This window comes from Stegodyphus dumicola, chromosome 8 (genome assembly GCF_044657685.1).
Source record: "Stegodyphus dumicola isolate Sdum_Otavi_A_Nest chromosome 8, ASM4465768v1".
Taxonomy (NCBI): domain Eukaryota; kingdom Metazoa; phylum Arthropoda; class Arachnida; order Araneae; family Eresidae; genus Stegodyphus; species Stegodyphus dumicola.
In genome coordinates this window covers 7,071,777-7,084,095 of record NC_140775.1, presented here as the reverse complement: position 1 = coordinate 7,084,095, position 12,319 = coordinate 7,071,777, and the positions used below count along the sequence as shown (strand labels likewise).

At 34.1% G+C, this 12,319-nt stretch overlaps 1 protein-coding gene across 4 annotated transcripts in view; it reads right to left on the bottom strand.

Moving 5' to 3' along the window:
- Positions 1-12,319, bottom strand: part of unk (RING finger protein unk) — a 101,538-nt gene that overhangs the window by 26,301 nt on the left and 62,918 nt on the right. For all 4 annotated transcript variants that reach the window (XM_035367433.2, XM_035367436.2, XM_035367432.2 and 1 more), the window contains 2 exons: positions 5,665-5,857; positions 1,096-1,206 (listed from right to left, as the gene is read on the bottom strand). In XM_035367433.2, coding sequence (XP_035223324.1) covers positions 1,096-1,206; positions 5,665-5,857 — 304 coding nt within the window. The remainder of the gene's footprint in view (positions 1-1,095; positions 1,207-5,664; positions 5,858-12,319) is intronic.

The following is a 12,319-nucleotide window of genomic DNA, read 5'->3' as shown; positions in this document are numbered from 1 at the left end:
TTATTTTATTTAAAACATTTTGGCGTTCGAAACATAAAATAAAAGTAGCGAATACTCTATCAAGGGTATCGAAAGACGTATACAATTTTAAAGGTACCATAAGGTATTTTTCATTCTTTAAGCATAACATTTTTGTTAAAATTTATATTTTTGTAGTTCAACAGTTTAGAATTTTGTAAAACAAATTCATAATCAAAATCGCTGTTGTTAGTTATCGAAAAATAACCATGATGTGATTTTTGCGTAAATGTCACTAAACTATACAAATTGCTATTATCTATCACACTATGAATGTTTCTTTCATGTGAAAGTGTCCCTTTTTCGATTTGTATGGAACTGTCGTGTGTCGAAATACTATCAGAACACTGTCAAGCGAGCTTCTGAATGTAAACAAAGAACAACCCATCTGGTAACCAGTGCTTCACTTCTAGTGCCGGTTGGCCACTCCTTCCTTTCTTACCTCCATGATATTTATATACGTTTGGTGTAGCCGATTGCAACCAAAATATGAGGTGCACATCTACATGTTACAGCAGTCCTATATACATAATTTCAACGTTCTGAGGCTACTCGTTTTTGAGTTATGCAAGATACATATATACATACAGAGGACACGAAAAGTTCCCTTTAGAATTCGTTTTTAACCAGTTTTATAATTTTTTGGGTGGAAAAGAGTATTTTATTCTGTCCTTACGTACAGATGTCACGCAAAAACATCGTTAATTGCATTTGATGGCGGTCAAAATGGATATTTTCGTTCAATTATGATTCCTGAAAAATTTTTGCCATTACAATACTTCCTTTATATTTCGTACAAGGAAGTGAAAATGAGAATGCTTCAGAAGTAAGAATAAAGCAAAAGAAGGAATCCACACACAAAAAAGATAGGAAGTTTTTAATAGTTTGTAAAATTTTAACATGTATTTCATTTGTTGAAAACCAACATAAAGATAAAAAGGCGAAAAAATTAAAACCATTTAAAAGGAGGTTAAAAATCAAAATTAAGTTTTTTAATGAATGGTAAGACTTAAATTTAGGATACTGATATTTGGCAGATACTAAATATTAGTTACTAAGGGAAAAGTGTTTACTTACTAGAACCACCAATTCCTGATATAGAACTATTTCCAGTATCATTTATCAGTTCCCTATTTAAAGATGCTTCAACATTTATATCATCAATACTTAAATCATCTAAAGCATTACCTAGAGGGAAAAAAAAAAAAAAAAAAAAAAATCAAATTTAATATACAGTTAACATACTAATTTCTTCGGTACTATTCGGTTTTGAGGGCCGTAAAAAAATTGCAGCGAAAATGTATGCATAAAAGCGCCAAATCTAGCAAATGCGCCCATTTAACAGGGCGCCAAATCTAGCGTACATGTTGATTTCAGATTGCGTAAGTTTATATAGTTCTATATTTCTTAAGACGCCATTGACATACTAGTTTAATTTTTAAATCCTTTTTTGATATCCTATGGATTTAACAATTTGGGAATTGCACATCACAAAAAGTCGGCAATAGGATTTTGGGTAAAGTGCAGAATCACCCACTGCTTGATGCGTTTTTAAGAATTGCACATACTCGGTACCCATGTGCCCATCGACCTATTTTCTCTTTAAAAAAATCCTAGAATTGCACAAAAATGGCACTGCGCAGAGCCTTGACTTTATCTATGTACACATCGACCTATTTTCACTTAAAAAGTAAAAGAAAATTGACAAAAATTCAATTGTTTTTACCCTTGTAAAAACCAGCAAACAAATAAGTGAGCGATTCTGCACTTTACCGAGAATATTTTCAAAGAAAAAGCATAATTCATTATAGAAAATTAAGTTTGAACAACCAACGAGATGAAATTATGCTTTAGCGATAAGTCGGTAGCAAAATAGCGATGCAGGCATCCATTCAGTTATGTTTAGCAATTTTTATATAAATTATAATAATGATCTGAAAAAGTTATTTACTCTTATGCTTCCATTCAGTCATGTTTAGCCTTTTTCATATAAATTATAATAATAAAGTATTATATGAAATTAACCTTTCATCTAAATTAAAACATTAATTGTAGACAGTTATTTACTATTATACTTCCTTTCTTGCCGCAATTATTTTTGGCAGCATTGGCATCAACAATAGTTTGGGGATTTTTTACGGCCCTCGAAACCGAATAATACCATTTCTTCTAACAAGTTAAAAGCTTAAGTTCACATTTACAGGCTTTAACAGATAAACAAGAAAAATAATGCTACTTTTACAATTATTAACTCAGTTATTAATTCTTTTTTGAGACAGGGTAAGCACAATGATTTTTAAGGACGGTAAAATACTTTATATGTTTTTTTACTGTTACGAATTTTGTACATACATAATTTTAGTGAAATTATATGCAAAGGAAAAAATGTTTTTTGTATAATGTAGCATGAAAATCAAAAGAGACAATGCTTTGTCAGAAAAAGTAACAACAGAGGGGCAAGTCTCTTTAACATTCTGTAAATGGCTGTTTTGCTAAACCGGTGAGATGTCGCCAAGTTAGCGATAGTTTAGCTGAATATTTTTTGTCATTAAATTTGGCGAGAAATCATAAAAAGTTGGTGACATTTTGGTCCGGTCTACGTAAAACTGTAATGGTAATTGAATAACTGTAATTGATCCTCTGTAGCTATAACATTATCCAACCCTCATATGCCTTCCAGTAATTTTGAGAAGTACTAGAGATTTCTCAGCAGGCAGGAGAAAACCATGCAAGACTGAAGAGAGCATCATTTCCACAGTTCAGAGCTGAATTCAAAGTATTGAGATATCCATGAGAGCTTTACCTTTTAGATGTGCTTTGCACTGCATTGTGTTTAATGTTCTTAGTAGTTTAAAGTGTAACTACTGATAACTTGTTGATTCTGTGAAGAACTGTGCGATTATTTTTGCCTGATAGAGAGTTACAATTATCATATGGATGAATATACACGAACTGCATATCACAATTGCATCAAATATGCTGTGGTCTTTTGCTCTAACAAAAATAGGATTGCAGGTTGAAATAAACACATCATATGTACACTGCGGGAAAAAAAAAGACAGTTTTGTATCTTCCAGGTAGGAAATTATTACCAATTATAAAAGGAAGGAATTTATACCAACCCCATACCAATTTTTTTTCCATATTTCAATTCTACGACTCAAATTATGCCTAGATGTTACATTTTGTAAAATGTGGTGTGAAATTTACAGAGAAATTCAAAAATTTATCTTGGCGTAACTTTTTCAGTTTGCACCAAGACTAATTCACTTGGCGAACTTCTTAATGTATGGCAACCAATTTTCCTTTCCCTTCCTTTATGCCAGAGTGGGAAAAAAGGCGCCTTATTCCTACCTTTTTACATTCTGCATGAACAGAAAAAAAAGTCATTTCATTCCTACTTTCAAATAATTTTAGCAAAGTGCCTAAACCACATTTGATGTTTTATCCCTTTCAACAAATATGCCAAATTTTAAAATGTGCCAATATATAAATTCACGCACACCTTCAGAAATTTAGAATAAAAAACTAATTTTTTGCAGGCATGCTTAGAAATATGTCTACTTTAAGATGTTGGTAAGAATTTTATAGATTATAATTCAAAATGTTTTTGAAAAATTTATAAAAATTATTTAAAAATACAAATTTTTAAAATAAATTGGAAAAATGGGTGAATTTTATTTGGAATGAACGTGAAATTTGAAATGCGAAAGGAAGAATCAAATAAGTTTGATAAAAAATAGAGATTAATAAATATATACCTAGCTCAATTTAACACTCAGGAGCTAAAATTTTGAGAATTAATTTATTAAAAACTACTTGTGTGATTTTTACGAAACTTAGCAGTTTGGCATAATTTCAGTCGTAAAATCGAAATACGAAAAAAAGTTGGCATGTCATTTCAGAAAAATTTCGATTTAATATCAAAATACCTATATTAGAACAATGCTATGTACAAATCTAATACTAATAAGTCGTGCACATGAAAAAAAAAAAAAAAGTGGAAGTTGAATTTTGTCAATCCGCCCAGTAGAACAAAAGATATAGAACTGTCCTTTTTTTTTTTTTTTGTTTATTTGGGCACAGTGTACATAATTGTAGATAAGTATATTTCAAGATAGCAAGCAGACTGCCCAATGCCTCCAAGAAGCACAACATTTAAGATTCTGCCTGTGAGGAGAGACAGTAAAGTATAAAAATTCCAATTATGATGAAAGGAAAGGAAGGGATACATTGAAACAAGGTGGAAATGCTCAAAATAATAAGAACAATCTGGACAGGGGGATTGTATGGAAAATAGCAAAACAGATTATATCAATATCACTGAAAGTTCTGATGAAGTTAAGTATTCACAACTTACTTCTTTGATAAAAAAAATGCATTAAATAAGAAATAATGAAAAATTTATTTGGTTAAAATGGTTTGAAAGTTAAAACAATTCTTGCTAAAATGGGCAAATTTCTTATTATGTTATACTTACTCAGAAGTCAAACAACAAAAATCAGCGTTACACCTATAAAATTTTCACAGGACTAGTTTCAATGGTTTTACCGAACCATCATCTTCAGCTGCAAAACCGCAAATGAACAAGATAGGAAATAATGATTAGATAAGAAAGCCTGGACAAGAATAAGCAAGTGGCGCCATCTGCTGGCGAAACCAGAACTAAAACATAATTTCTCTAAAAGCCGAAGGCAAATTTGGATTGGAATTAGGATCGTTAACTAGAACAGAAACATTTTTATGAATGTGAAATGCCTCTAGAAAATCCAACATTATTTCAATGCTGGGTGCTTTTCACCCAACATTATTAATCAAGCAGTTAAAAAATTCTCATCTCAACACACTAAAAGCCACACTCATACTTCAGGAGATTATAAAAATTCTGTTGTCATTCCCTTCTTTCCATCATTAGCTATAAAGTTGCACATATTTTGCAGAAATTTAACTTTCGGGTTGTTTATTCTCCCATCAATAAAATTCCAACTTCTATACTCAAGGACCCCATTCCGGATATGAATTCCTGGGGTATTTATAGGATTCCTTGCCAGTGTGGTTTAATTTACATTGGCCAAACTAAGAGAGCCTTAAAATTTCGCGTCAAAGAACATGAGGCATATGTTAGAAAAAAGGAAACACAGAAGTCTTCTGTTGCTCAACATTGTTGCTCCGAAAATCACACTTTCAATTTTTCTGCTGCCAAAATTATTCAAAAAACATCTTCCATTGGAGAACTGGATTTTCTAGAGGCATTTCACATTCATAAAAATGTTTCTGTTCTAGTTAACGATCCTAATTCCAATCCAAATTTGCCTTCGGCTTTTAGAGAAATTATGTTTTAGTTCTGGTTTCGCCAACAGATGGCACCACTTGCTTATTCTTGTCCAGGCTTTCTTATCTAATCATTATTTCCTATCTTGTTCATTTGCGGTTTTGCAGCTGAAGATGATGGTTCGGTAAAACCATCGAAACTAGTCCTGTGAAAATTTTGTAGGTGTAACGCTGATTTTTGTTGTTTGACTTCTGAGTATTTATTCGGCGTGTTATTGTGTCTTAATTATGTTATACTTACTTTAATTTGCATGCTTACCAGAATTAAAAAAAAAAAAAATAATAATAATAATCTTTAAAATTAAAGATACTCACCAACAACGGACTCTACAGTATCAGCTGCTGGATAGAAAGAAGTAGCTAAAGGAGACATAGTTTTCATTGACCCAGATAAATGACTCAACGAAACATCACAAGCCAAGTAAATACTTTGTTTTCTACGAGCTTTTTCAAGCGGTTCTAAAGAGGGATCATCATCTATTGCCTGCAACTGCCTTCGTATGCATGCCTATGCAATTAATAAAGACCACATGTAAATTACTTTCACACGCATTTATATATATAATAAATACTATATTAAAATTTTAGTCATTCAGTTCCATTTTTTCTAATTAAACACATAACAGCATTATTACATAGAAATACAATACTCAGTAACACTCACAACAGCTTTCCTAGTATATTATTCCCTTGCTTATCAATCATTTATGATAAGAAAAAAATTCCCTTATTAAAGTATCCCTTTTGTTCCATTAAGATCACAAGCCGAACAGATTCATTAAGTATCGCAGAAATTTTGAATTCCAGATGCAAATTCTTGCAGATGTCAACAATTTAATCATAAAAATATGTGTCTCTTCATAATATAATTAAACTAGTAAGCCTGATATTCTTTAAAGGATCAAACAAATGTAATAAACTCGCTGCGGTATGAATTGCATAGGAATGAGAATATGAGAATTAAAATGTAGAAAATACGTTATGGGTCAGCAATTTTGTGCCCAATTTTAAAATAGCCTTTTCTGATGAATAATATGATAAATTTTAGTAAGAAAACAATATGCTTTAAACATAAGAATTATAATCCTAATTATTATGAAAACAACCATAACTGAATGAACACTATTTTCTCTTCGACATCAATGGCTCCCCTGATGCTAAACTTGATTTATCAATTTAATCAAGTCAGGCTTATAGTTAGTCATCCAAGTCTAATACAAGCATGAATTTTCAGTAGTTCAGCTGCTTCTGCTCTTAGTTAAAATAAATTTCAGGTGTGAAAACATGTGCTCGCATTTATAAACTGAACCGAATGCAGACAAAATGTCAAAGCGAACATTTTTCAGAGATAAAAACTTCACAGGAAGTGATGCCCAATATGTTTATATATCATCAAAAGATATTTTCCAACATTGTCTTGAATTTACTTTTCCATGACTTTTAAAACCAATTATTTTAAAATAAAAAGATATTGTAGATACTGCAAAGCTAAAAGACTTTCAATTCCATAGAGCTTTATCATTAAAGTAATCATTTCAATCTTTTTCGGATTCGGTCCTTGATCCTCGCACGTGAATGTGCACATCATGAGCGCTCTGACGGAGACGAGTTCTACTGCTGAAGATCTTGCACAGATGGACGTTAGCGTTCCACCTGAGACACGTGCTACTACAGAGAGTTGTGTTGGGCATCCTCCGCAATCTCAACCGGATAATGAAAACTTGGATTACTATACGGAAAAACTTATGGACTTGGAAAAAGAAATCGACGCAGTTAAAATGGCAATTAAAGCTTGTCAACGACTGTGTGAAGTATCTGACCCGGATATCATGGTTAAGAATTTACGAACGCTCCACAAGCTTCAGAAATAAGAGGTAAGTGCAATTTGTCTTGTTCTTCAGGCATTGTTCTCTCTGTTAATTCTAGTATTAAAAGAAAAAGTGAGGAATCTAAAGCTAAAAGGAAATTAGTCATGGAAATTTAATTCTTGATACTGATGGATTTAAATTACCTAATAAGACTGTTAAGCAGGAAAAATTAGATAAAGTTTCACTGAATGTTGAAACTGTTAACCGATTTAATGTACTTCAAGATAATTCTGATAATGTTGAAAGTATAAATGATAGTGCTAGCCCAGACAGACAGGTCATGCAGCAGCAGCCGACTAACAGCCAATACAGGCCATACCCCCCGCCATTACGGTAAATCCAGGGAAACTTACTCACAAGGCTTTCTTAAAGGAATTGTACTTCAAACCAAAGCTAAATTTTTAGAAAAAGTGAATGGCAAACTTTTGAAAGTTTTACCACGCACAGCTGATGAACATAGACTCCTGACATCTCTTTTTCTGGAAAAGAAAATAGAGCACTATGTCATAAATGCCAACTACGCTCGACCAATCAAAGTGGTTTTCAGAGGTCTGTCTCTAACCACAAAAACGGAGGATATAGCCATTGCCTTGCTTATTCCCAATCCCTTGGAAGTCAAAGTCACGCAACTGACCAGAAGACGAACCAAAGCTCCTGTGCCTCTCTTTTTAGTCCAGGTGATTAAACATGATAAAGCTGACGATATTTATCATGTCATGGATCTTCTTCCGTTTGCTGTCGCTGTCGAAGAATCAGGTTCCACAGTGCCATAACTGCCAAAAGTGGCAACATTCTTCTGAAAATTGTCATTTCACCCCACGCTATGTCAAATGCTCGCTGGACCATAAAACAATGGACTGCCCGACCTAAGGAAGGATGGAGGAGCCCAAGTGTGCCAACTGCCTAAAAAATCATGTGGCCTCATATTGTGGATGTGAGAAATTTCCGAGAAATAGATCCAACTAACAAAAAAAGGATATTTTGGTCAAAAAAGGCATCTCTTTTGCTGACATGGCAAAAAATCAGGCTAATATGTTTAACGAAAATTCGAACTTGCATACCCCAAAATCGGCTACTGCTGCACAAAATGTGCCCTCAAAGGCCACTGAAAATATTAAATTGACTTGAAAAATGCGTTAAAAATCTGAATATGTCTTAAGGCAATAAATCTAATTATAAAGCTAATGAAAATGTCATGCATAATAAATAATCAGGAGAAGCCACATGGCTCTGAATTTCTTAGTTTTATGAAAAATGTATCTGAATTTAATAATATTTTAGGAATTAGTAATATCAGACTAATGAACAATATCTTTAAGAATTATTTACCTAACTCAAAAACGTATCCGATCCAGTTGATAAAACTTTTTATGTTTTACGAAATTGTTAATGAAATCCATAATAATGTGTCAGAGTAATCATAATATGCCTCTCACTGTTATCACTTGGAATGCAAATGGATTGCTCCAAAAAGCCTACGAGCTTAAGGGTTTTACATGAAGTTTCCCCTGATATTTTACTCCTACAAGAACACATGCTTGGCCCTCAAAATTATTTCAGAGCTTGCAACTATGAAACTCATCGCTGGGACAGACCCACAGATGGAAGATATGCACCAAGAGGTAACGTAAGAGGATGTCTGCTTATTTTAATTAAGCGCTCCATTCCTCATTATGTCACTCCATTACCACAGCTTTTAGCAATTGAAGCCCTAACTATTACACTCACGCCAAACACTTCACGACCACTCACAAACATCTCCACCTATTTTCCTATACACACCTGTAAATACTGCGAAAGCAGATTTACAAACATTATTAAACATAAACAATCAAGTCATTATAGGTGGAGATTTTAACGCACACCACCGTGCATGGAATTGCTGGAATATTAATCCACATGGACGCATTATTCACAATGCTGCCCAAGTGGCCAATATTAATCTCACAGTTCCAGATAAACCAACACACTGTGGGATACGTAAACCATCAATTATGGACTTTTTCATCTTAAAAAACATTAACCCTCTGAGTTATGTTGAAAGTCTGGCAGAATTCTCATCAGACCATAATCCTGCGATGATGGAAATTTCTAGCGACTCCTAAAATACACCACACAAAACAGCCCTTATTACGAACTGGGCAGGATATGCCAAAGCTCTCAGCAACACTCAGTACCCTTCAACCACGATACAATCGAGGGATGAGTTAGATGCTTTCACTCAAGAATTTACTGATGAACTCCACGATGCTCTATTAAAAAACTGTAAAACCATGAGAACAGACAAGAGATATAAGGATAGTGCCATCTATGATCTGATCAGAAACAGAAATCATGTACGCAAGCAATGGCCACGATTCAGATGTCCCACGGACAAAACTTTACTGAATCAACTAAACCAACAAGTCAGAACTCTATTAAAAAAACATAAACAACTCAACTGGGCCAGACATTTAGAATCACTATCCACAGATGATAATTCACTGTGGAGAGCTGTTTCTAAATTTAAAGGACGCAACATTAATATTCCGCCTATTAACGGCCTCAACGGGATCACCTATACCGATTTTGAGAAAGCTGAGTCTATAGCAGATAACTATGCTTCTCAATTTCGCACTCACAACATTTCCAACCCTCAAACAGAACACTCAGTTACATCCCTCATCACACAATTCCACACAAAAACACACATAAACAACAAACCCTTAATAATGCCATCAGAGGTTATTAAATATATCGAGAAGAGAAAAAAAACGGAAAAGCCCCGGATTGGATAAGATAAGCAACAAAACGAATGATGGTAGTATAAATGTTATGCAAGTTCACCAACCTCCTGAACGCCATGCTAAGACTGCAGTATTTTTCAGCCAATTGGAACACAGCTATCATCGCACCGATCCTAAAACCAGGAAAGGATCCCACCCTGGCTACACCGTACAGGCCGATAAGCTTATTATCGACCCTAAATAAAATAGCTGAAGCTGTCATACTGAAAAGAATACAAGACTTCTTAAAGGACAATAACATCCTCATCCCTCAGCAATATGGGTTCAGAAGTAAACATTCCACCCCGCACTAACTGTATCGTGTCACTGAAATGATAGCAGAAAGATTCAAGAAAAGACTCATTACAGGAGCTCTTTTCCTTGATATTTCGAAAGCCTTCGACTGTGTATGGTTACAGGGCCTCGCCTACAAATTAATCACTCTGGGTTTCCCAGATTACATCATAAACATCATTAATTCCTATCTTTACGATAGACACTTTGTCGTTTGTTATAACAGTACTCATCACTCTACACGAAAAGTAACTTTCGCCGGCTTGCCTCCAAGAAGTTTACTTTCGCCCACCTTATTTTCAATTTATACGAATGACATCCCTCACAACACTAGCAATTTATGCAGATGATATTGCGATCCTCTATCAAGACGCTCCATGGCCGCAGTCATACAAAAATTACAAGAACACATCCATGCACTAGAGACCTGGATGATCAAAGAGAAGATCAAAACAAACATGGAAAAATCTGAAGCTATGTACTTCACTAAAAAAAGAAATAATTTTTACCTGAATATCACCCTCAAGATGTACGATGTCAACATTCCCTGGACCAAGCAAGTTAAATACCTCGGTGTCATTTTAGTCCAAAGACTCACTTGGACCCCACACATCACATATATTTTGAATAAGTTCCAGGGTACTAGAGCATTACTCAACCCCTTAATTGCCCGAAACTCTGTTCTATCTATCCAAAACAAACTTCATTACTTGACCATTCCGATCCATGCTGCGACGAATTGTTACTTACGCCTGTCCTGTCTGGGGTTATGTATGCAAAACCAATATGCTTAAAATCCAGCAATGCCAGAATATCACTTTAAGAAGAATTTCCAACAGCCCCTGATTTTTCAGAAATGAGGCCATCCATAACGAATTGAACATTGATAGCCTCAGCATTTGCATTGCAAAAAAATTCTTCAACATCATCAAAAAAGGTCAATAATAGTTTCATTCCTAGATTGAACTACAACTACACTAATGATGAAAACAAAAAAAGACCCGGAGCAGTACTCCACCTTGCTGTATTTTCATTTCTAGAGTCATTATCCCATGTTTTTAATCAATTTTTCTCATCGTTAATTGCACTTTTTAATACTATTTTTAGGTTCTTTTTAAGACATACACAAGTGTTGCCATCTACATTTAACACCATGCACTACTTTTATTTTCTCTACCATGCTTTACAAAATTATCTTGTATTATCCAGTTTTCTCCCACAATAGATATTTAGGCCAACCTATATTATCTCAGCACCCTTTTATTACCACACGTATTGTTTTAATTTTTACCACTTATAATTGTTCTGTAACTTTGAATTTTTGCTAAGTAAGATTTGTAATTTAGCCCCGCCCCCAACCAATGCCTGACGAGCAAGACTATGCACTCTTATTCCAGGTCGACCATTGGACCATGTGACCCAGTAGCTCCTCCCAGCTATAGACCTTCTCTTCAATTCATTCTACCTTCATTTGAGCACCGGAAGCCGTGACAGCAGCAGCATGCAACATCTAAGATATGCCTTTCCCTACAGTATTGCCATTTTTATTGCTTCTTGACATCTCCAGCTTATGATTGACTGACTCCTAGATCTGTATATGCATAAGGCTCATTCGTTGCTTATCACGCGAATTTTTTTCTCTCAGTAATGAACTACACTATGTTATGCCAGAAAAGATATGCTTTTCCACACGACGCTACACACAGGATGTGGCTTTCCCAGCCTAAGAGCCTGCAGAAGTACTTTGCACCTGAGTCTTCAATCTTTTTCAAAAATTTGAAATCGAATTTCAAATTCACTTTTGATTCACCGAATCTAACTTTTACAGTTATTAATATTGCTATCATCAATATTTTTCTTTTTCATATTACCCTTTTAAGAAAGGAAAGAAACAATTTTTTCCAATTTCTTTTCTTGAAGTCTATTTCAAAAAAAAAAAAAAAAAAAAAAAAAACCCTCTTCCATTCCTTATATATTTTCAAAACTGTGTGGTTATTTCCTCGGTATGTTAAAAACATTATAACTGTTCATTATATTTGTTAA